At 32.4% G+C, this 26,469-nt stretch overlaps 1 protein-coding gene across 4 annotated transcripts in view; it reads left to right on the top strand.

Annotated features, from left to right (window-relative positions):
• The first annotated feature begins 497 nt into the window (after positions 1 to 497).
• LOC129218463 (neuralized-like protein 2) overlaps positions 498 to 26,469 on the top strand; it is a 72,977-nt gene continuing 47,005 nt past the window's right edge. Inside the window, exons 1-4 of one of the 4 annotated variants that reach the window (XM_054852738.1) lie at positions 498 to 645; positions 5,540 to 5,754; positions 6,325 to 6,412; positions 18,813 to 19,203. In XM_054852738.1, the coding sequence (XP_054708713.1) occupies positions 18,852 to 19,203 (352 nt within the window). In that variant the 5' untranslated portion in view covers positions 498 to 645; positions 5,540 to 5,754; positions 6,325 to 6,412; positions 18,813 to 18,851. Of the gene's footprint in view, positions 695 to 5,539; positions 5,755 to 6,321; positions 6,413 to 18,812; positions 19,204 to 26,469 lie in introns of all 4 variants that reach the window. The other 3 variants (XM_054852739.1, XM_054852741.1, XM_054852742.1) reach the window with 3 other exon arrangements.

Raw genomic sequence — 26,469 nt, 5'->3', positions numbered from 1 at the left:
ATTGCAAATTTTGCGAGGGAAACGGGACTGAAGACAATCGCAATGTTACACTTGAATTCAAATTGGGGAAATAGCGATCGCAGCGGTGCATTACGATCGGCCGTGCTTCACTTGAATCCCTGTGACGGTTTCAGTTTTATCCTAATTATAGCGCCACCTGTAGTTACTTTCCTTCCCAATTACTGAAGCCACCGATGAGAAGCATAGGTTGCGTTCGACAAACCTCACCGGTCGACCAGTAAGTAACCGGTTATAACCGCAGCGTTCTATCATCTATTGGTTACCTCACCGGCTACCATTTCAAGCTGTTGATTGGTGGATTGGAGCACGTGATCATTAGCTGTGACGCGATTAACTGACCGAACGCTACCGGTCGAGCTCGTCGATGTTAAGCATAGCGTGCTCCGTGAGCGCAGCGCCATCTGGCTTTTCCTCACATTACACCTCACCTTTTATCCTTCGATCGGCACATTACGCTTAGACACTATAATGCCTGCTATATACGTTTTTTTTGTTCTGCTTGCGCAGCGCATGAGATTCCACTTTTTTTTTTGTATTTACTTTCAGTTCGATCAGTTGTCATTCTGTAATTAGTAAAGTGAGGTGATGTAATACATTCTTTGAAAGAATGCAACACCAATTCAAGTTAGTAGATAAATGATTTTTGATCTTATAAGCGGCATAAGAATGAAATGTGAGTCACTATTCAAATTTTTATTCCGGGGACAAATTAAGAAATAGCTCACCATTGTTTATATAAATACTTTTATTGTGTTTCGCAAAGCCTCAGGTACATTAATCATCAGATTTAATTTTTTTGTTTTCGCGAAATTGTCGGTTATTTCATTTAAATCCAAGTTGCGAGCAGAACTTACGATAAGCATTGATAAATTATTCAAGATTTCTTATTTCATGAAATCTTGGCTTTTTTTCTTGTTAACTTCATAAGAAAAATTTACACCGGATATTTAGATTTCAAAGCCATGCACGAGAGAATAAGGGTTAAATCCCTCCTATTAGCCGAAAACACTTTCTTTCAAGGCCCGGATCTGTGTGCCTGCAAACCCCCGCTATTTTAATTAAAGAATTCAGAAACTTCCTTTGAGAATTTCAAAGCAGATACTGATTTGTTCTAACGCCATGAATGTAGCTGAGGTGACATTTTGATACTACATGCCGTTTTCATTAATAGCAAAGAAACTAATGTGATTTCTTTCATTTAGTATTTTTTTATAAGCTGCAAAGCAAAACTATTTTTTCTCAAATAGCTTCCTAAATTAAATTGACTCATTTACAGTGGCGCAGCAACGGGAGGGTTTTTGGGGTTAAAACCACTCCCAGAACACGAGCACATTCATTTTCTGTGTTAAAATCAAGGGAAAAAAGCAGAGCATTTGAGCTTTTCCAAGCGGAATAGGTTTCAACAAAATATCTTACTGCTTTTGATGATCGGGAAGCAGTCAAAAATTACTTCTCAATTCTTAAATATAAAAGTTGTATTTCATGATGAATACCCCACGTCCCCACTGGTATAAGATAGCTAAAATTGGGTCAATAAAACTCTACAGGGTATCATGGTCCCTCAGCACTTCTATCACTGCACAAATCCTTTTTAGGGACATCTAGGGAGAGGAAGCCTACCACACTGGATTTTCTGAGGCACTTAACCAATTCTCATCGGAAGATCGAAACCGTTATTAGCTAGCATTTGACATTCATAAAGACATGAATGTATTTGAGAAGGAGGTTTTAAATGATGTCGAGAAAAACACACAAAAAGTAATATAAGATTAAATTAAAACTAATAATAAATATTTTGTGCTTTTTCCCACTTTTTTGTTTCATAGTGATATTAATACGAATTATTAACTGTTTTTAAGCAGTTACTTTGAATGAATAAATTACTGTAGAAATTCTTTGATATTGAATAATTACGCATTGTAAATGAATGGGAAAGAAACTAACAATTTTCGATTTTGAAAACCCCTCCCAGAAAAATTTTCTGGCTGTGCCACTGCTCATTTAGACACGTCTACACTTTATTTTAAACTTAATTATTCATTCCATCAAAGAAGAATATGGAAGAATTGCGATATATATATATATATATATATCTGCGAGTTAAATGTACTCTGACCTTAGTATTACTTCTTAAAAAAAGTTTTAGCAAAGGCAATTAAAAAAAATAAATGAAATAATTAAATTATTTATCCTTTCCACCCTCCCCCCTTTAAATCCTTTACTGGTGGTGTCGATGAGATCATGGCCTCCTTTTGGCTTTTGGAAATATGCTTTGGAACCACACTAGAATTTACTACCTGTTTACTTTCCATGCTCCCCCGATATGAAACCGCGCCGTTAAAGAAATTTGCAAAAAAGGATAAATATATATATATATATATATATATATATATATATATATATATATATATTAAAATTGTTATTCATATGTACTTGACCCTTAGGAAAGGGGTAATCGTCCATTAATTTCTAATATTCGTTAGGATAGCAGGGATTGGGGACCCAAAATTTTTCCAAAATTAATGGTCTAAAAAGGCTATTTTAGACTCTCTTTGGTCTTGTCTAGGCAGGGGCGGATCTAGAGGGGGGCCATGGCCCCACCCAAAGCCTTGTGTTTGTAGGAATGTTTTTAAGGCAAAAAAATATAATGAGAAGATAACAAAATTTAACACATGTATTTTACTGAAAAAGAAGTATAGGCCTTAATTGGGAGATAAATTATATCCCTATCCTCAAAAGAAAACTTTTATTACCAACATTTTTCTCCAGCTTTTACATTATTTCTTGATTCCAACTGCAGAAACTTGGACGATCTCTAAATGCTGCGGTTCTCAGAGTATACCTATTGTTCACAAGAACAAAGAAAGCCTAAATTTTCGTTTTATGGCTTAGTTTCGAAAATAGAAGGAGAACCCCCCTTTCCCATGCCCTTTCACAAATGCCTTGATGCGTAGCAAAAAATCGCATCTTAAATCTTTTATTTGGAAAAAATGTCAACGGAGACTAGCTTATCCAGCCCTTATCACTTAACTTGTTTAAAAGCAACTTCGATGAATTTTTTTGGAACTTCAATTACAAACGAGTTTTGATAGGACCCCCTCCCTCCCTATTTTATATCGTGATGAAAACTTTAAAAGGAGGTTTTTTAGAGGAGCTCACGAATCTTCCATCCCTTTCTAAAATATGTATAAATATAGTTAAAAATCGAATTTTTTAGAGCCTCAAAGGAAAAATATTTCCAGGAAGGAAGGATTCTAAGCACCTTCTCATTTCCTTTAATGTAAGCAAACATTACCTAAAGGTGCATTTTTAGACTGGACAGCTGAAGAGCTAGAAGAGCACCCCTCCTCTTCTAACTTCTCAATGTATAATGACAGAATATTTTGGTTTCTAAGCTTTATTTTCAAAAAGTATTTTGCGGCCAGCGTCCAAAAACGTACATCATCAAAAATAGACAAAATGCGTTTTAAGTTTCCTAATTTTCAAAAATTACTCGGAAATTTAAATTTTGAAACATTTTCGAGGGAGATTCCTAAATCCACCCTCTCACCTAATGTCTCGATACCCTGCAAATTGAGTTTTTAAAACTTCATTTTAATAAAATATCTGGGGAGGTATCAGGACCCAATTTCCCAATAGGCAGAGTAGGCAGCTGCCTAGGGCGGCAAACTTTTCAGGGGTGGCAAATTTTCTATTATAAAACACATTTTTTGAATTAAATTGTTATTCTTGAAAGTAAAATGTTAGCATTCTTTCATTTTCCACAGAGGCAATTTTTCTTGTAATTTAATAATGATTACTTTCACACATCTTATGAAAGTTAAATGTTTTTCAATCATGGTATTTGCCGAATCATCAGCAAAATTTGCCGAATAAAATATTTTTGGGGAGATCACTGTGATCATTTCGTCGGGGCGCCTCAGAATGTGAAACGCCATCATTTCTTCATAAGTTTGACAGTTTGAATCTGGGGAACAGTTTTTTACGTTTTTTTTAAGTCAAGGATATTTTGCTTCTTTTATGGGGGGGGGGGGGGAGGGGGCGGAAGATTTCAAATTTTGCCTAGGGGCATCATGGAGCTAAATTTGGCCCTGGGGAGTTTGTTCAAAAATTTCGGATGGCCCCTCCCAAAACAATCGGCTGGATCCGCCACTGTGTCTAGGGGCTAAAACCGTCCTTTGGATCAGCAGTTAGTGCAACAAGTAAACTTGACTGCGCTTAGTTGGAAGTTGCTGCCCGTAGCATGATCTGTTTCTCAAGACCATTGCGAGCTCAAAAAAAGTAGAGATGTATGAAATTGGCAGCCTCCTTTTTTATATCACACATGACTTAAATACAGGGACTTTGCCTTCATTACGAATTAAGGATTTGTAGTCTTAAAATTGCATTTTTGATAACTATTATACTATCCAGAAAGGAGGAGTTGGGGGCTCTTCCCCCAATATTTTTGAAATTGTAGTTGCAAAAGCGCAGTAGTGAAAGGTTGTAGGTGATGTTAGAGGAAGGAGAGATTCAGGGACCAATCTGTGGAAATTTTTCAAATAGAAATCTTAATAACATGGTTATAGGTCATCTTAGGGGCTTCAAGAGGGGCAATTGCCCCTCCATATATTTGTGCCCGATTGTCTGCTCTGTCCCAAATTTTGCAAGAGTAGACATTAATGGACACTAGATCAATGCACTGTGCACTAACATTCTATTTCTCTTAAACTATACTTTGCTATTGGAAGATCTGGATTTATTTTGATTTTTTAACTTTTTAATAAAGATTTAAACTTCTCAATGTTTTTATCCGGCTTAATATGAGTTTTACTGTGAGAAATTCTCGAGAAACTTTACTTGATTAATAAATATGCGGCCCTCCCTTCTCTGGCTGGCCGGCCCGCGTGCCGTGCATGCACTATAATCCTGCTAAGATCAGCCCTGGTAAGGAGACTATAAGATTTAGATTATGATACCAGACTTAAAAGGCTTCATAGGTATAGCCTGGAGCAAAGGAGTCAGAGGAGACATGATTCAGTTGTTTAAATTTATCAAAATGAAAGATTTTAATAGGATAAATTTTTACACGGAAAGAAGGACAAGGGGTCATTGTTTTAAGCTATTCAAATCTTAGGCTAACCTGGAAATTAAGAAAAAATACTACTTTAGTAGTGTTGTGGGCCCTTAAAACAGCTTTCCTGAATAGATTGTAATGAGCAAGGGACTAGATAGTTTTAAGAGGTCTATTGATCTTCATTGAGGGCTAATAAATTGACTAGGACCAGCCTAGCTGTGCCCAGAGTCTATTGCTGATTGTCACATTTGTAATTAATAAAATCTAAACTGATATTTTCTAATTTAATTGAACTTATTAAAATAACATTAACGGCTTGAGAGAGATTTAAAAATAGCTTTTTTTTTTTAATGCTCTAAATAAATTTTTTTTAAAAGAAACATATGTGTGTGTATGCATTTTCTAAATTCATGAAGCATTTAGTCCAATAAACTTTGAACAATTTTCATAATTCTTTTATAGTGCTTCTTACTACTGGTGAAAGAAAGTTGGGATGAATTAGTTACATTCAAAGCAGTGTGCCAGCAAGCATCTCTTCATTCAAGCTATTGCTTTGTAAATTTCCTTATATGAGCCTTTCCTGAGTAGCAGAGCTGAATATCAATGGGTTTTAATGCTTGGTTTAAAATTGCTGTTCTTCTAAAATTCACTAAAAAAGAAACGTTCAAGATAGAACGGTTAGTGGTAACATAGCTTTTTCCTGTGTTTTTCAATATTGAGCAATCACGATTGCTTATTGTTCTCATTTGACTGTTTTTGACGTTCCTATCATTTTATTTTCCCCACCGCCACCCTCCGCACCATCACCGTCGACCGGCTCCTCACGATGCTGCTCCTATAGCGAAAGCCGTCTCCAGGTTGCATCCATGTCCTACACACACACGCGCATACAGACACACATACAAACACATACACACACGAATACATACAGACACCCACACATACAAACACATACACACATGAATACATACAGACACCCACACATACACACACGTACACACAATTACCCACACATTCATGCCTGCACACAGACAAACACATATGCCTACACACACATACACATAACCCGTACATGCAAACACATACCCCCACACACAAACACACACGCCTACATACACACATTCGTGATTGCGAAAAACATAATTTGAATTCAAGATGTTAAAATTCAATTTATTTTTACAGTAATTAAATTTCATGCTTTATTATTAGTGTTTTATAAATTAATTTTTTTTATTTTATTCCAGCAGATCCTTGTTTTATCTAATGGGCAGTTGATTTGGACCATCTTCTCTAAGAAATAATGTTGTTTTTCACTTTTTCTCTGCTAAAAAACAGGTAGTAATGTTTTAAATTTTGATAAAAGTATTAAGAACTTAAAACAAAATAAAGATTTTTTCAAATTAAAAACAAAATTGCAAATAGGCTTTTGAGATGGAAAAAAACTTTGGGAAAATGTTGTCCTTCTCCCCCCCCCCCCTCCCCAATAACCTTCTGAGATTATTGGTAAAGGACCTTTCTTCTTTTAAATAATGACAGACTTTTATGTAAGGACCAGATATTAAGCAAAACCAACATATTTTATGCAGCTACCGTCACTCTTTTAAGAATAATGGGAAATGATTACAATGTTTTATCCCGCCTGTTTTATCCATTTGACTATCCATCTGTTGACTATCTATTTTGTGTGTTGGTCTGCTCTTTAAGTCAAACATTCCCAGACAACCACCTATCTTCAAAAGTCATCTATAAGACATCCACTAGCTATAGAACCAGAGATGAGCCAAATACAAAAGACGACTATAACATGTCCGAATGTCTAAATGAATATCTATCAGTGGTCGAAAGGTTGCAACTTTTTAACTTCCAGCAATGTCCGAATGTCTAGACATTCCGCGGCGATGTCAGAGATATCCAGTGGATATTCTGGATAGCTCATAGACATCCAGAAGATATTTCTTGCATACTCATAAGATGTAATGTCCAGATAGTTATGGATGTCTTATAACTGGTTATAGATATGGATTTTTGATCCTGTAGATGTATAGGAGATATAAGAAATGATGTTTTATGGATTTAATGTTTTTAAATATAATTTAAATCTGTAAACAAATAATTTATTAATATGAATATTATTAAACAACTTATTTATTAATATACAACTTATTGTATATTAATAAATAAGTTATTTGTAAATATCTTAATTTTACATTCTCAATGCAATCCTTTTTATTGATAATTATGAATAAAAGTGTTGATATTTGTAAATAATTTATGTATTGATATATGTACAAAAAGTTGTGATTTTTGAAACCTGTAAATTTGTTTACACCTTTGAAATATATTCCAAAAAAAAAAAATACGTTTTAAAGTCGGCATTCATTAAAGTTATTTATACTTTTCTTCTTTTTTCAAAAATCTTCAACAGATGGGTTTCATTCTATGTGTACCTATGAAGTGGTTTTTTTTTTTTTTTTTGCATACTGTTCCAGATTTTCCCCAATTAACTCCCCCCTCCTCCTTTCTAAAAAACAAAGAAGCAAGATGCTTTTTTTTCCCTTTGTTTTAAATTAACGTGTTCGCACCCAGCGTCACGCGGACGCTACGCAACAATTCCTCTCTTATTAGCCCAGCGGCACGTAACCGCTACACGCTCTGATCGACGCTGACGTCCCAGCGTCACATATACGCTTTCTCGAAATGGAACGAATTAAATGAATATTTAAACGATAATAGATGGCGCTAAATGGCTATAACTTTGATCTTATTCGAGTCACATGGTATTTGACCTTCATGTATAGGCTTTAGTTTTTTATTTGGGCCTCTCAATGGGATAGATTTTTTTTTATGTAAACATCAGTGAATCACTGCTCTGCGCGAATGATTTATGAGGTCTCAATTGCTCTTGTTTATATCTTTGCTTCTCTTTTTTTGTTACGAGTAATTGAAAGAGATATACATTCAGCTGAATAAATTATGGGGGAGGGGAGGATGGTTAAAATATTTTTGCGTATGTGTTCCAGACTTTTGGGATTCCCCGTTCGATGAGAGTACAGGAATGATTTCAAGCGGCACTGAAGTTTATGATTATTTTTGAATCCTTTCTGATATTGTTCTTCTTTATTTATTCTTTTTCTTTCGGAGACTGGAATATTGCAATAAAAATGGTTAGCGAAGTGAGTGAAAGGGAATGTTTTCGAGAGAATTATGAAGCAATTTTGATACTTGTTGCGTGGGAATTGAACTAGTTTAAATTCGTTGACCTAAGTTGTTTTAATTAAATTTACATATTTTTTGCTACATTTCATTTTCTTTGATTGCACACTCACGATGTCTAACTCTAACTTTGTTTTTGTGCACATATTATTTAACATTGTGCACATAGTTACAGTTTTAGTATTCTACTTATTTCACTCCCTTCTAATAATGTAATTGTCTTCATATTAATAATTAGTAATCAGTAGTACATTGTTACAGCAAATTTAAAATTTCAAGTCATTATTTTGATATGCTGATTTTATATGAATATTTTTGTTCAGTTAGGCTTAACTGCTGTAAATGCTCGGGCCGATGGCAGCGTTCCATTTCGGAACGTTCGGTCCCGTAGCTGCGCTTCGTTTTCCATGTGCTGGTCCTCAAGGGGTTAATAATAATTTTTTTTTATGATTTATGTTTTAAACAAATTTACAACTTAAAAAGTAGTAACTCTTTGGTGTCAATGAATAAATCATCTAAAAACAACATGTTTGCAAATAATAATTTGAATAAATGTTAATAACTGCAATTAAGTGCAAAAACTTTAAGTGAGTTTTTTTACTTAAAAGCTTTAAGTAGCTTATTTGACACCATGAGTACCATTTTTTAAACCCATAAAGTTGCTTATATTTTTAAAAGAATACATTTTAGTACAATTTAGTTTATTAGCAGTTTTAAATATTAAACTTCCTTTGTCAAACCTCTGTAAGATATTTTTTTCTATATTCCTTTACTGCAAACAAATATTATACACACAAGAAACCAAGTTTTATTTTTTGTAAACTAACAGATTTTGATTTTTTGCATATCGAAGAACTCTGGTGAAATTATGTAGCTCAAGCTAATCCAAGTAATTATTGTTTGAAATAGTTAGCTTTCCTTCAACTTTTTAAAATATCAGTTCTGATTAGTATGCATCTAACTAAATTACTTTAATGAAGTAATTTATGGCTTTTTATTTCTGAATCTTATAATCTAGAAATGATATATCAAGCAAATGTGAAAAAATGTATTCATTTTTATCTCGAATGAAATACAATATAATTTCAAATTAATAATTGTCAAGGGACTGGAAAAAGTTATCGTTAAATCGAGGAGCATAGACATTCAATGCAGTCTGATCCGGATCAGTGAAATGTAGGTATAATTAAAATTAGGAAATCTTTAAATCGAAGTCATACTGTATAGTTTCAATGTTGAATTTCGTGTGTGGAAACTAAACTTGAATTAAATGACATTCCGATGCAGACCTACCTTTATATGTTCCTTCACATAGTACACAGCAGCTTTTACATTTAAAATAACATTCTTGTAATGAAAAAAGATGTAATGTCAACAAAATTACACTATAAAATATTTTTATTGACAAATATTTTTAAAATATGCACCATAAACAAAATATCAAAATTCTTCTGAAAGTGATGAGGACAAAACATCTCCATTCCTTTTTTTTTCTTATTTCAAGCTTCGATATGCCGTAACTAATTTTCAACTGCAACTTCCATAGCAGAATCTGTTGCGAGGAGCCTAGTACTTGATTATTCCTATTTTGAGCAAAAACTAAGAAAAATATAAGTAATTAAAAAAAAATACACATTAAAAATAAATACAACACTTGGAACTTACCTATTTTCACATCTATTTTCTCTGAGCACACCCATTTTCTCTGATTATTATTATTAAGAACAGTCAAGTAAACTTTTCAATTCAGAAAATGAGATTAAATTGCATAATGATGGATGATGAGGTACAAAGCATGTGTTTTGCTATTTATAATGATTAAATTATGAGATTTACGTACCTTACCAGGGGTCTGGCCAGAGGATATTTGGGTCCGTTAACGGACCCTTCACAAAAATCCGATCAACCAAAACGGACCTTTCACAAAATCCCGATCAAACAAAACGGACCTTTCACAAAATCCCGATCAAACAAAACGGACCCTTCACAAAATTCTGATAAACAAGATCGGATCTTTCACAAATTGTTAATTGAAAGAGCAAATCTGAAAGCAAAATGCATATTTCTGTGTATAAACCGATAATTTTTCGAACCTTTTTTGAAGTCAAATTAGAGGGATCAGCTTATACAAAATCGGCTAATTTTGAAAGAAAAAAATCGGCACTCTTCCGATGCTCCTGCAAGCGATAAATAATTGCTACTGCCAAATAAATATAATGGTTGTTTGTTTGTTTTATCACAGCTAATTAGCAGCGGTGTTGTTGTAAACTTTTCTGAAAAGGCATTGGTAAGCACTTTTCTCCCCGCTCATGATTTAATAAACAATAATAATATATATCTGCGAAATGAACTTAGAACTGTAAAAGGATAGTAAGGGTGGGGAAAAAATATGATCGCTTCAGATCGTTCAGATAGGGTTACCAACTTCAAAATTATCACCACTTAGCATTTGGCGTCGAACCTTTATAATGACTTGATTAGAAAATATTCTCATTTTACTAGCTTGTCAATATTTGCGTTTTTACAGTGCGGTACGATGTTTAATTGTTATTTTGGGAGAAAATTATATGGGTTTTGATTTTTCGATGCTAACAAGGATGATTAACTTTAAATAAACTCTTTTAATTACCGTTTTTTTTCTTTAGATGTCTACATTTTGAAAAATGCAATCCTTTAAATCTGATATGAGAGTCATATTTTGTTCTTTTTTCAAGCTAACTTCGCTTTATTAGGATGCAAATAAATGAAAAGTCTCTTTATTTCTGTTAGAACTCTCATTTCAAGTTTTTAAAGCAAAATTCCATTTTCTGTTATGAGTCAAAAATTAAAATGCTGAATAGATGGTTTATTTTATTTCATTTATTTATTTTATTTATTTATTATTATTTTTCTTTTTTTTGCTTCAACTGTGTCCAGAGATGTTAATGAAATGTTTATCATAGGACTCTAAAATGCAATTTTAAAATAATTTTATTAAAAATATTTCTTTTACAAGTCATTTTTATACTTTTGATGCCTTCACTTTGAGAATTGCGATCTCTTTGCATCCGCTATCGGAATCCGATTTTTCGAATTTTTGATGTTTATTACGCTTTATTAAGAGGTAAACAATTAAAATAACTTTTTATTTTTGTTAAAATCATGGAATTTATATGTTTTAAACAAAATTCTGTGCTTTTTAAGAGTGTCTTGGGTCACAAAGTTAAATGCTGAACCCTATTCTGAATTTTATTTATTTATTTATTTTTTGTTACAATTATTTTAAATACTGGACAGAAATATTTGTAGTATAATTTAACAAAATGGAGAATGGTAGATAAATATTGATACTTGAGAGAGCGATGCCCCCCCCCCCCCCCGCCAAATATCAGAAAAACACCCCAGAATGATATTCTCGACATAGAAGAGGAAAACACTCAACTTTAAGTTTAATTGATGCAGTTTGTGCCATCTCTAAATTATAAAATTTCGTTTTAACAATTTTTTTTTTTTTTGCGAAATTTTTTTTCACAAAATTTATTCATTTTTCACAAAATTATTTAATTTTTCACAAAAAACGGACCCTGTGAAAAATCCTGGACACACCCCTGCTTACATGCTTGGAGCCGGATACAGCATGGAAAATTTAGACTTCAGAGAGATGAAACATAAGAGATACTACATCGATTAAATAAGTGCCTCTTACACATACGACACATCTTCTCTGGTGTTTTGCCATGGCCATCCTTTCTTTCCTAAACTAAAACAGACAAATATTTTCATATGAATCAATTGCATATCATAAGTAATAGCTTCAAAAATAGGGGACTTTCCTCTTTGCTCTATAGTGCATGGTTAATATGAAGCACTTTTCTGACATCTGTTAGAAAAGGCAAGTTTGATACTGAGATTTCCTCACCTTCTGAAATTCTTTCACTTCTTGGTGCTTCTTTATCGAAATTTTACGTATGATGTCTAAAAGTTTGATTTTATAAAACGGCGATAGTGATTTTATTAAAGATGGTTTTAGCATGTTTTGATATTGCAATGATTCTGTTCTTCCAGTTTTGATTTTAAAAAGTGGCTGATTTTATAATCCAGTGATTTTATTAGTGGCGGGTGCTGTATATTATAATGTTTTGATAATGATGGTGATTTTGTTTTATATTTTGCTTAAGGATAAGGTTTCCATCATCATTGTATGTCTTTAGTGTAAAACAATATGTCAAACTATTACTTTTCTGAACTGTATTAGTCATGGTGTATAATAAAAGTACTGATTTTTGTTTTACTTTGAACTAATTTTGGAGTAAAAGCAATATTGCAAAAATCGGGAAAATCTGTTACACACACTCAAAAGGGGATCTATATAGTTTCGCCAGTTGAAGTGAAGATTGTATAATGCAGTATAGTTAAATTTACAGCAGCACATTTTAAAAATGCAAAATTAATATATAAAAATAAAATTGGCTGATTTTAATCAATGATTTTTTTAAAAAAAATCGCTTGATTCTAATCAATTGATTTAAATCAATGATTTTTTTAATCACTTGATTTAATTGAGGATTTTAATCATGATATAAATCAAGCTGATTTAAATCAACAAACCCAGATTTATAGTCCGTTTTTCTGTTCATTTTCATGTTGTTAAAAATTTTTTTTGCATTGCATTTTAGCATGTAGTAAGGCACTATTTTACACTTAATTCATTGCATTCAGTGCTTTTTTCCATGATTGTAAATTAATAAACCTTCTCTATCACTTCAGTTAGCTAGTAATGGAAATTTCCTAGCCCTAACTAGAAAATATCCTAAATCTTTTTTGTATGCTTTCAAGCGACTTTTTATTCTCTGTGCAATAAAAAAGAAGTGATATGTTAGTTAAACACAGCTGAAATAAATTTTACTGAATTGCTCATCTAGCATTTTAAAATTTTGATGCGTTTTGCGTTCTTACGTGCAATTCATGAGTGTTAACCCAGGGAAGTTAAAGTTTTTATGTCCTAAATATTTCTTTTTTGTACTTAGCAAAATTATTATGGAAGCTTTATTCTTTATTCATTCTTTCATTTCTTTATTCTTTATGTGTTGCATATTGGAATGTAAAATTCAATGTGAAGAGTATTTTAATCATTTCTCATGAGTGTTATCTATTTATTTTGAGGTATTTTTTTAAGTATAGAAACATATAATTAGGCAGTAATGTACTTTTGTTAAGGTGCTGCTGGAGAGAGCCTCGGAAGTTAATGTTAAGTCTATGGGGAAGTTTCCTCCTGATTGCTAATTCGCATTTAAATTTTTTGAGATAATTTTTTCTGCTTAAGATTCTTCACAGCAGTACAAACCACATGGCTTTTTAAGTTTTTAATTTTCCGTTAAAATTTAATATTAAATGGTGGTAAAATTAATGAGTTGACAAAGTGAGAGGTGCTTTCTGTTTAAATACTTCATAAATGCTCAAGATTAAACATTTGCCCAAATTGAAAAACAATGCATTGTTCTTGAAAGTTTGGGCTTTCCAGGGATACCTTTTTTAAAATTAGGATAAAAGTAATTGGGAGGGAAAAACTGGGAAATTTTGAAAAAAATGACAAATTCCCGTGTAAACCACGCCTCCCGCCGGTGACAATGAGAGAAGAGGGGACAGCTTCTCTATCCCCTGCTCTGGGGTGGGGCATGAAGATCGTCTTCAGGCAGTATTCAGGGTAATAAAAAACATGTGTTTAGGGGGAAGGGATGACAGCAATTAAGGGTTGAATGAGCAAGAGCATTTATCCTTCGGGTCTAAACTTGTAGTAGACTTATTTTTTGAGCTTTTCAACGTAAATTTTTCCTTGCTTGGCTTATACATACAGATTTGGAGATACATGACCTAGCAGGGGCAACCCCCCAAGTAATTCAAATAAATCTGAAACTTTTTTTTAACGAAAATATTGCACTATGTAACAGGTTTGCATTTTAACTTTGTGTAATTGCCATATTATTAACTATATTTTAATACAAAACAAAAACTTTTTTTCAGAAAAAATATATCAGAAGTGTAATATGGAAATAAAATAAAACATATATCATAATTATGTGCCCATTCAAAGTGATTACAATGAACTTTGAAGAAAAGTATAAACAATCTTTTGTGCAAATAAACATTTGCACTAACTAGGATGAAATACTGTGAAAGCACTTATTCTTACAAGCCCAAATTTTCCTGAAATAGAAAAAATCTACAAATTTGTGAGCTGAAAATTATGGGAATTTCATACGAATAGAATTATTCCATATAAAATTATTTCGTGAGGTTTAAATTTTTGTGATTACGACAAGCTCTGGAAAATCGTGAAAATAAGTGCTTTTAGAGTACTCAAAGTGATCACATAAATACATTATTCTGAATCACTATTGATCTAATGAACTAATTTTCTCATGCTGAAAATCTTACTTTATGGTTTGAAAAATGTCTTATATGCTTGCTATTTGAAAAGTTCTATTCGGGAATTAATTTACCACTAAGTGTTTATCGTCATACTTTTTTCCCCCTAGTTTGGGTCTCTCACTACCGAAATATGGTTGGGGGGGGGAGGAGGGGCAGACTGCAATTAGGAAACTGAGGTGCCCCGTGTGGGAGCATAGAGTGATTAGGAAGGGGTACTATGAGACACTGAGAAAGGCTCATAATCAGTTATATTATGACTTTATATTATAAATATTGAATGTAGGTTAATATATATTACATGTTACATAAAACATTACAAGAACTTATCGATAAATTATTTATAGAATAACATTTGCTGCATCAAAAATTGAAAAAACAAAACAAAAAACAAACATCCTATAAAACATTGGAGGATAAGAAAATGGGAATAATAGAATGTAAGAGTCGGTCAAATCTTAATTGTCCAGATATTATTCCTTTGTTGGCCATCACAATTGGCCATACCTTTTCAGTGTTGTTACCAGCAACCAGCTTGAACACGAAATAAGACTTATTGAAAGTGAGCCAAAAAAATGTTTGTGCATGAGAAACTTATTTATTTATTTATTTATTTATTTTGTTTAAATTAATTGTAAATAATTTGCTTTTAAAGTATTTTTTTACTTTTTACATAAATGATTGGATTTAAAAACATAATAGAGTTGTTTCCTTCAGTCAAAAGTATTACTTTTAGTCACTGAAATTGATAGAATAAGCAAAAATAATAATAATAATAATAATGACTTGGAGTGAGAAAACTTTCATTTTCCCAATGCTTAATTTTTTGAATTTTCGAAATCGAAATCTAAAATACGGATTTGTAAAACAACTTTAGTTAAGTTGAGAGAACCGGCAATTTTTTGTAATCACTTTCAATGATGGGAGCGGGAGGAGTTTTTGAGAGATTTCCATTGGAAATTTTTCGAAATTGAAGCCCATAAAACGAAAATTTAAGACGATCTTTTACGATGTTGGCAAGCAGGGTGGCGACGCTTGAGCGGAAAATTCTCGATTGTAGATGATCGATTAAATTGTATTTTCACTAATGTAATCTCTGCCCAGATTTTTTTTGGAATTGAAGTCCAAGAAAAAAGTTTCAGACCATCTTTTGGATTATTGGGGAAAGGGAGGTTCGGGCACCCCTAGATTTTTTTTGAATGGAAACCTTAAAAATGGAAATTTAGATGACTTTTAATGATGAGATAGGGGCGTTTTTTCCAGTATTTAGGAGGGGGCACTCTCCTGGAAGTTTTTAATATTGAAGTCTAAAATACGAATAGGCCGTTTCTGATGACGGTAGTCGATGAGGAACGGGATTCTGCTTTGGAAGCTAACTCTTCTTCGGAAAGCTTTCAAAATATAAGTTTTAAAACAGCTTCTAGGCTACATTAATGGTGTAAAATAAAAGGAAATTTTCAAGGACTTTTCTCCCTGGCTAAATCCCGATGTTTTATTTGATTGAATTATTAATAAAAATGTTTGGAGAAATCCTGCTCTAGTTTTCTTTTCCAAGACCATTTGAGTTGTTTGGCTTTTCCGGAGTAAAACTTTCAATTTCCAGCCTGATGTTTACATTTGCTTGAAGTTAAAGCATTTGGGATTCATTAAAAAATCTTTCAACATTTTGGACTGATGTGGTACTTTTCAATGACATCGTACACTTTACCCCCCCTCCTTTCATTTTAAATATCTTGCCTCCAGAATCCCTTGATAAAGTTTTGATTTATTTTCGTCTCCTCTTTGTTACATTCAAACACTTAGAAGTACTGCCATGACTATTCATTACTGTACAGTAGAGCACTCAGGTCTTAAGGCGGTCACAAAGGCGGTCTCCTCTTTGTTACATTCAAACACTTAGAAGTACTGGCATGACTATTCATTACTGTACAGTAGAGCACCGTTTATACGTTTTTGAAGGGACTGTATGAAAAAAGCGTACAAACGAAAAAACTTATAATAGGTATAAGTTAATGTGTATGAGACTTTGCAGGGACCAATTTTTAAAACGTATAATTGATAAAAACATATAAAAGAGAAACGTATAAACGGTGCTTCAATATATTTTACATCTCCCTTTTTGCATTTAACTTTTTTCTACGTAAAACATGCTTCGGTGGCCTATATTTTTTCTCCCCTCAGCTAACCCCTGTATTTTTCTCCTTTTCACTGTAATTTTCATGCTGATACATATTTGAAAATAAACTAAAAGTGTAAGTATGTGGCGGCGCCTATGAAGCTCTTATGTTTATCTATTTCATTTTTTTAAATACTGAGAACGTTTCCTTTCTATTTTTCATCACTAAATTGAAATTGGCTGCATCAGTCTTGAGAAACTCGGGGAGAGGTTTGACTCTCGAGAGCCCCCCCCCCCCCCCCCCCACGGTGATGGCCCTGTCTTGACGTGCTCATTGGTCCCTGTGAACTAGGGGCTCTATTACAAACTAGTGGTAGTTACACAACGGCGGATGGATTTACCAACACTCAGAAAATATCTTATTACTCACAGAATGAGTTAGTAAAGTTCTTTTGTTTTTTTAATTTTTTAACAATTATTTTTCCTGCAGTGAGTTTTGCAAGTCATTTAGGACTTTACTCGAGCATTACAAATTTGCCATAGATACTTAAATAATATTAAAAGAAAAGAAATCATGGATATATTTTTATACTATTCAATTGTAAAATTCATTGCGGCCCACTAAACAAATGACGGGCTCCTCGCCGGCCTCATCTGCCCCTGGCAGCGACTCATCAGGTGGAAGTTAACTTTGTGACACATGCTTCAGTAGTGTGATACTAACATAAAATCGAAAAGTATTCAAAAGCTTTCGAACAATAACACTTCAAAACTAATATTCTGATGCAAAAGCTAGAATAGATGTGTTTACTTTTAGAATCACAAAATTTTACTATGAATTATCCGTGTATTACTATTATAATGTTTTTTTTTTTTTTTTTGCTACAATTATTTGGTATGTTTCTTATGCGATACTAAAAAATATTTCCTGTAAATACCTTAAAGTTTTAGGTATTTACAGGAAACTTAAAGTTTAATGAAAAGGAGTGTATTTCTCCAAAAATAACATTTCTAATGTCGATGATAGATTTATGCTCTTTATGTTTGATGTACATATTCTACATTTTTTTTCTAATGTAATATATGTCTAATGTAATATATTTAAATTTTTAATACAGTTGAAGACCATTATAACACACACCTTGGGACCAGAGCTTTTGCGTTATACAGGTTTTTGCGTTATATAAAGATCATTTCACAAATTTTGAAACTAATATTCAAAATATATCTATATATTAGCACTTCTGAATGAGAATTAAAGCACAATATTACAATTAAAGCAAATAAATATGTATCACAATCAAAAGAAAGTGCATTATCCTGCACTTCTGCTAGCTTCATGGTTTGCATAACAGCTGCATTTTCAAGAGCCATCTGGTATTTTCTATTTACTGTAAGTACTAATTTTCCTTTAGAAGCTTTGAATTAAGATGGAAAGATGAAAAACTGTTTCAAAATTTAATTTGCCTTACAATTTTTATGCTTGCAAAGCAAAACAGAGGGAGATTTTTTAAACTTCAAAACATATTGTTTACTTCTGGAAAGTTGTGCGTTTTATAGAGAATTACGTTATATAGGTCGGCGTTATAACGGTCTTCTACGGTAACTGTTTTGTTTTATGTTGGTTTTGTCTGATTTATTCCTGTTTCTAGTTTTTTTTCCACTGTCCCAGAAGAATTCCAACTGTTTGTCATTTATTATTTTTCTGTAAAAGATTTAAATTAAGATAGCAGTGTATTATTTCGTTTCTTAATTGTTTACATTCTTACTCTGATTTTAAAAATATTGTTGAATTTCTTAGAAAAATTCTCTGAATTATAAACAAGTTCTCTGTAAATCTGCAAAGCATTTGGTTCCAAGCACTGCCGATTAAAGGGCATTATTTTCAGTGTTGAGGTCCTACATTCCCACTCTTGACTTTTAGCCCCTGTTTAGTCCTTTGTTTTGATGTATAAAGATCAGAGCAGTATTTTTATGCTATGTTTACAATTTCTGTTTTAGGGAAAGTAAACATTTCTTGTGATAGCTCAAGAATATAAAATGACTGCTCCCACTGCTTTTCATGAATATCATGGAAGAAATATTGGTCTGTTTGAAAACAATACTGTAGCATATAGGAAATTGGGATATGCAGATGGAATAGTGTTTTCAAGAGATCCTCTTCTCCCTGGAGAGATTTTTCTTCTTGAAATATCTCATTTTGAACATGGATGGATGGGAAATTTAAAGATAGGTTTGACACAAGAAGACCCATGCTCAAAATTTGCTCTTCCTCAGTTTGCTTTGCCTGGATTAGTTAATGGAGGCAAAAGTTGGATAGTACCTGTTAGTGCAGCTGAAGTTAGCATCTATGAACATGCTAGCATAGACCAACTAGCACCTGCAATATATGGCAAGTTTTTAATCATGCTTTTATTGAAAATAATAAGATTTCTGACGTAGTGTTTTTTTAATATTTTTATTTACATTAGTTGAATGTTTCTATAATTCTTACTGTTTACTTTCTTGGTGTAATATTTGTTGAAAATTTTTATGACACATTTTGTTAAAATGATTATTTCTTTTTTTTTTACAAAAGTTCAATGTGAAGTACAATGAAATGATACTCCTCATTTTTTTTTTTTACAAAATAGTTCGCCATTATGAACTGTGACTTTTAAGAGCAATAAAATGCATAGACTGATATGAACTTACTGTGCAGTACTAACTAGAGAGAAATAGAAAAACTAGTCTAACTGTATTGAAGTTAAGAAGGTTGTTAATATGTGTGTGTGTGACACATACAAAAAAAAAAAAATATTCAAGACCTATTAAATAACGCTGAAATTTGTACTGTAAGTCTTTATTGGGTATTTATGAATACTTATGTAAAATGCATCATAAAATCAAAATTAGAATTATTTAATTTTAAGTTATTAGTATAACCGAAAAAAATAATCTGAATATGAAGTCAGAGGGTTGCAAAACTACTTATAACACTGCTGGAAATTTTCCATGAGCAACCAGCTAAGTTAACAACAAATATTTCAACACACTGGAATTTTCCCTATCTGCTTAATGCTAAAAGGTTTCTAGTAAATAGTGTTCACTTTAGAGGAAAAAAGGGCAGGGTGCTGGTCTTTGAAAGGGGCATTGTTATCATAAAAAGGCACTATTTCAATGGGGTGCATAGTGCCCCCCCCCCCCAAAGAGCAATGATGCACCCACTTAAAATGTACTTAGCCCCTCTCCCAAAGAAAAAGAGGAGAAATAACAATTTAAAACACCTTGCAAAAATTCAAACATTGTACTAGTCTGCCCCATAACCGCCCCCCCCCCTCCTCTCTACGATGGCCGCCACTGACTTTAGAATAGGGAAGTTGCAACCTATTAAATGTTCATATTTTGGCTATTGGATATTGTTAACTGACCCTCAAAACTAAAAAATTCACCATCGTCAAATTTTAAAACACCGTGCTTGATTTTTAAAATTTTTAAAAATTCACGCGCAAAAGTGCGCTCTTCTGAAACAGGAGCTTACGTCACAGGGCACTAATGGGCAGCCTTCCGCCGAAGATCCCTTGTTTTCACTAGGGACATTTTGAGTGCACTAAAATTTTTATTTTTTAGAAATCCAATAATCTTTTTGAACACACTATGGAGGACGGATTCGTTAAAGCACAATCTAAATAATCTTCCTCAAGTAACATCAATGATGATATTCGAATATTTCTGATGAGAGGTTTAATGTTCCAGAAACGCAAGGAGTTAAATGCGAGGAGATGAGCTTTTTACGTTTCGTCTTTGAAGTTGAATGCACGTCCTTCGGCTTCTCCCCTATCGGAAGAGCGCATGACGTCACTTCCTATACCATTTGACATCACAAGCGCTTGAACTTTAAAAATTAATTTGAAAAAAACTACTTATCGTATCGCAAAATTTTTTTCACCTATGATGTTCATACATGTTACTCCATCATATAAAAATAAAATTGAAAAATCGAAAACTTCCCTATTAAACATCGTGATTTTATCCTGAGTCATTTGTCTTTAGAAATGGGTTTGCTTGCCCCAAATGCCATCTAAGCATATTTTCCCTACTCATAAGTAGCATTTAGCTAATGCTGAAATTTGGCTTTTGGGTTTTTTCAACATATTTTGGGTTATAAATTTTACTACTTATTTCGTAAGAGTAAAAACTCTAGGCCTTTCAAAATCCTCTGAATTGTAATGAAAGAACAGTATTTAATTACTGATCCCTCTTCCTAGATTAAAAAAAAAAACTTCGTAGTAATCTGCATTATGTCATGAAATAGTCTAGACATCAAGTTCATGATGAATGTAAATTAAACTTTTTTAACAATATTGTATTTATACAAATACAAATACAAATACAAAAGTGACGACCAGCAACAGGCTCTGGGCCCAGCTAGACTGGTCCTAGTCAATTTACAATCCCCAGTGAAGATCAATGGCCCTCTTAAAACTGTCTACTCCTTTTCTCATTACCACCTCTTCCAGTAAGCTGTTCCAAGGTTCCACCACCCTGCTAAAATAATAATTTTTCCTAATATCCATGTTAGCCTGAGATTTAAATAGCTTAAAACAATGACCCCTTGTCCTGTTTTCAGTGCTAAATTTTAGCCCCGTAACATCTTTCGTTTTAATAAATTTAAACAGCTGAATCATGTCCCCTCGGTCTCTTCTTTGCTCAAGACTACATTTTTAGCCTTCTAAGCCTGGAATCATAATCTAAGTGGGAAAGTCCACTTATTAGCCTTGTAGCCCGCCTTTGAACCCTTTCCAATACATTGATGTATTATATATTTCAAGCCAAACATTAAATATTAAAATACTTTTAGCTCTTTTGTTTGAATTTGATATTTTTTCAAAAAATCGGTGATAACCAATGAGGAAATGAGTCATTTTCAAAATATGCATACATATACTGTCCCACAATAATAATTAAAAAATATATATTCATACTATGTTTACAACTAAACATAAATATTGTATTTCATTATTACACTACAAACTATATTTCTAATATGAAAAACATGATCACTTTGTATTTTTGACTTAAAGATGCAGATTTTTGCATCTAGTAAAAGATAAAAAATAGCCGTCCCTCTTCTGAATGTTATAATTTCATAACAATTTTTCAGTCTATTTTTCACTACAAAAAGAAAATAGTTGGGAGATTTCATGAGGAAAATAATCATTATTTTAAATTTCTGTCATTATTTCATAAAAAAATTTTTTTTTAAAGAAAATCTTCAAAACATTTGGTCCTTCATGTTATGTCAAGTCTGTTACCAAGCTTTAATCTCATGAAAAATAAGTTGACAAATTCACCAAGAGATAGCAGCACATATGGAATAAAAACACTAAAGATAGTTAAATATTTGCCTGTAGCCATTTTCTTTTGCAGTTGAAAAGCAACAGTGTAGAGGTGGAAACAACAGATTATAAAGGTGAGTATTTTTATTTTATGTCAAGTCTGTTACCTATTTTTTTTGTTAAAAATATAAGTTTAGTATTTTCTTTTGCTTGAATATTATTTGCTAGTTAATGTATTAAAGAGTTTGCTTTGTTTTTTAGTGTTATTAATTAGCATGTAGGTTCTGGAATAAATTTTGCTGCTAATGTCAAATCTGTTACCAGTCAAGTCTGTTACCGTGTTACTGGTAACGGATTTTACTCTATGGTAACAGACTTGACTTTGTTAAAATTCCTTCGTATTTCATGCTTGGTTATACTGATTGTAAATATTTATTTTATATTCTAGAATGCCTATAACACCTGCTGAAAAGCAAAGACGTTATAGAGAAAAGTTAAAAAAGGAACCAGGAAAGTATGAGCAGGTTAAAATCAAAGATAAAGAAAGGTAAGTTGTTCAAACAAATACAAACAATTCATGTTCATACATTAGTTGCCATGTTCTTATATTAACACATTCCTAAAGAATATCTCGAATTATAGTTTAATTTATAATGTAATTTTTTTTATTATTAACAGTTAACTTTTACAAAAAGAAACTGGTAAAAATCTCAATAATTTAAACTAATTTCATTTTATTTATAATGGACTTTTTCTTAAATGATAATAATAATAGTATTTTTTAATTACCGTTTTCGTTTTACAGAAAGAATTTGATAAATTATGCTCTCCAGTTTATACTTTTTATTTATAATTTATTTATTTATTTATTTTTTTGTAATTGCAGAAAGAAACTTACTAGAAAAAAAATTTCAGATCTGTCCGAAAGGGGGGAAAAGGAGTATTAGGAAATACTGGCGTGAGAAACAAGCTCAATCACGCATGAGGAAAGTCAATTTGCTAGCTAGTACTCCACCATCTACACCAGAACCAGTATTAGTTGAACAAGCAGTACCAGTTCCCTCCTATGATCATATATTTTCAGTAAATAGAAAGAATGGACGTAAGAAAGTCCTCAGAGATAGAAGTAAACTTGTAAGAGAAAATTTGAAATTGCATGAAAAGAATAAAAAACTCAAGAAGCAGGCAGAAAAGTATAAGAAAAGATGGCAGAGACAAGTTTCTACTGTAAAAGAAAAGGAAAGTAAAACAGAGTCAGAATTGTTAACACCAAATTCCAAAACAAAAGTAACCCTTAAAAAATATTTTAAAGATAAAATAACTAATAAGCACCCAGTTGCACGCGAGCTGTTTATACATAATGTTATGCAGAAATCCTGGCAGGATAAGTATACGACCTCAAGCAACAAGAAAAAGATAATTATGAAGGAAATAATAACCAGCAAATTAATGAAGAAATATCGTCTGGTGCGCCAGGGTCTGCACTCATACTTAAATCTATCAAATCGTGTTCGACCAATGTCTCAGGGGAAATGCTTGGCACAAAAACGAAGAGTTCTTTCCAGATTTTTTGAACGCGATGATGTGAGTACAGCAACGGCTGGGAAGAAAGAAACCATAACCAGAAACCAGGAAAAAAGACAGAAACGATATTTAACAGATACAATGAAAAATTTATATAAAAAATATTTAAAAGAATCTCCAGTCACTAAGATGTCATACACCACATTTACAAGATTACGACCATATCATGTAATAGCACCGAGGGCTGAAGATAGAAATACATGTGCGTGTATTATTCATTCTAACTTGAAGCTAAAGGTGCAAAAACTAAGGCATCTGAATTCAATTAAAACAGATGACCACAAATCTTTAGTTGCTGCTACTGTATGCGACATGAAATCAATTGATTGCATGTATGGGAAATGTAATAATTGCCTTGATATGGATGTTCCAACAAATGTGCCAAATATGTCTGATATTACAACGGGTGGATGTGGCAGAAGAAAAGAGAAAAGAAAAAAAAATAGTTAAGGGAGAAAGTAAAGAAATCTATGTGCAGACAACATCAAAGGAGAAAATTGAAGGTCCAATTTCATTGCTAATACAAGATTTTCAGAAAGATGTTAAACGCTACAAAAAGCATCTTTTCAATATCTCTCAATAATTTGCAGCTTACAATGCTTGTAAAAACAACTTGCTGCCCAATGAAGCCTTAATACACATTGATTTCTCCGAAAATTATTCTTGCAAATTAGGAGAAGAAATACAAATGTATCATTTTGGCGCATCAAGAGCCCAAGCAACATTGCACACTGGAGTAATGTATATTGGGGGCAAAGAAAAGCCAATTTCCTTCTGCAGTATTTCACCAAGTAATAATCATAGCCCGGCTGCTATTTGGACACATCTAAAACATGTCCTTGAACATCTTAAAGATGTTTCACCGAAAATTTCGGTATTGCATTTTTTTTCGGATGGCCCTACAACACAGTATCGGCAAAAAAAAAACTTCTATCTTTTCAGCTATCTGCTGTATGAATTTGGATTTGAAAGAGGCACCTGGTCTTTTTTTGAAGCCTCGCATGGGAAGGGAGTAGCCGATGGCATTGGAGCTACAATTAAACGAACTGCAGACAGATTGGTTTCACACGGAAGAGACATCAGCAATGCAACTGAACTTTATGAAAAACTTCATGGAGAAACAACTATTAAACTATTTTTTATTAACGAAACAGAAATTGCGAAAATTGAGAAGATATTGCCTAAGAATATTGCTACACTTCATGGAACATTTGAAGTACATCAAATAATTACTGTTGAAAAAGGAACATTTCTTTTCAGAAATGTCAGTTGCTTTTGCAAAAGAAGTAGTATTTGTGACTGTTTCCAACTAAAGGAATTTTCATTTTGTGAAGGAAAAATAAAACAGAAAAAGGTTCTGAAAAAAGCAAAAATTTTGGGAAGGAGAAAAATTTATAGCAGTTCTTCTAATTCTGATGATAAAATTTCTCTATATTCAGACAGTGATTTGAATGACACCATTTCATTCGAAGCTGCAAAAATGATGGATCAAGATATGATTTTAGAAGAGGTATCAACAGATAAAATTCACCCTGGTGCTTTTGTTCTTGTGGAATTTGTTGGTCGTACTCGATCGAAAACAAAATACAAATACGCAGCTATTGTCCAGAGCGAGGTTGATGAAGAAGGTGAAGTGAAGGCGATATGTTTAAAAGCCAATGACTGTAACAAAAAACTATTTCGTCTTGATGAGAATGATGTATCCTATGTAAATTTTTCACAAATAAGAGCAATTCTTCCATTACCAAAATTAAAAATGAAGGAAGATTGCATTTTCTATGAATTTGCAATGGCTCTTGATATATTTGAGAAATAATGTAAAAGCCATTTGTGTAAAAAAAGGCAGAATTCAATGCATCTATTTTAATTTATTAAATTGTCCCTTATTTTGATTATTCATGTCAAGTCTGTTACTTAATGTCAAATCCGTTACTTTATGTCCAATCTGTTACCTTCAAGTTTTTAATAGTTTTATTGCCACATTTATAATTTTTTTCAGGATTTTTAAATTTATTTTGTAGATTGGATACTTGTTCAATATTTCTATAAAATTTGGTTATTTGCAAACACTTTTTCTATCTTTGATAGAAAGTAAAGTGCATAAATTGTTAAAAGTTTTCAAAAATTCTTAAGGTAAGTTGTTTTTATTCCAATTTAAACAATCACTAAGTCTTAAAAGATTGTTTTCCTAGTTAAAGGGACACAAAACCTAAATAATTGAACTGAATTCGATAACTTTTTGGTTATTGGTGTACCTGACGTGAATTGAATATGTCTGGTAACGGACTTGACAAATTGACCTGTAATTTTGAGAAAAACAGTTTATAAAAATTCTACCAAAAGCTAAAGTGCTTAATTAATTATATTTACAGACACATCTAACATCATACTTAAAACCCATTTCACTTTTAATGTGAAATTTTAAAGTAGTTACTTTTTTTTATGCCTTTCCGAATTGTATGCATTTATTGAAAATGACCCAAATAATGATTAAAATCCTGTTATTTTGCAATAATTAATAGACAAGACTAAAAGCAAAAATATTTAATAAATGCATAAAATATCTCCATTTTTTATGTAAACAATTTTTTTAATCATTTAAAATTTTATATTACTTTAACGCTCAAAGCACTAGTACACCTGATGGAGCACCTTCGCTGACTAGCAATAATTTTAAATCAGTTAGCGGGTATGAGGCAACTTTTAACACAAAGAGATTGTTACTGAAAAGGGCATGATGAAATATTACGCCACAT

The sequence above is a fragment of the Uloborus diversus genome, chromosome 3 (assembly GCF_026930045.1).
Source record: "Uloborus diversus isolate 005 chromosome 3, Udiv.v.3.1, whole genome shotgun sequence".
NCBI classification, from domain to species: domain Eukaryota; kingdom Metazoa; phylum Arthropoda; class Arachnida; order Araneae; family Uloboridae; genus Uloborus; species Uloborus diversus.
The sequence above is the reverse complement of the archived record's forward strand: the minus strand, read 5'-3'. Positions and strand labels throughout refer to the sequence as shown.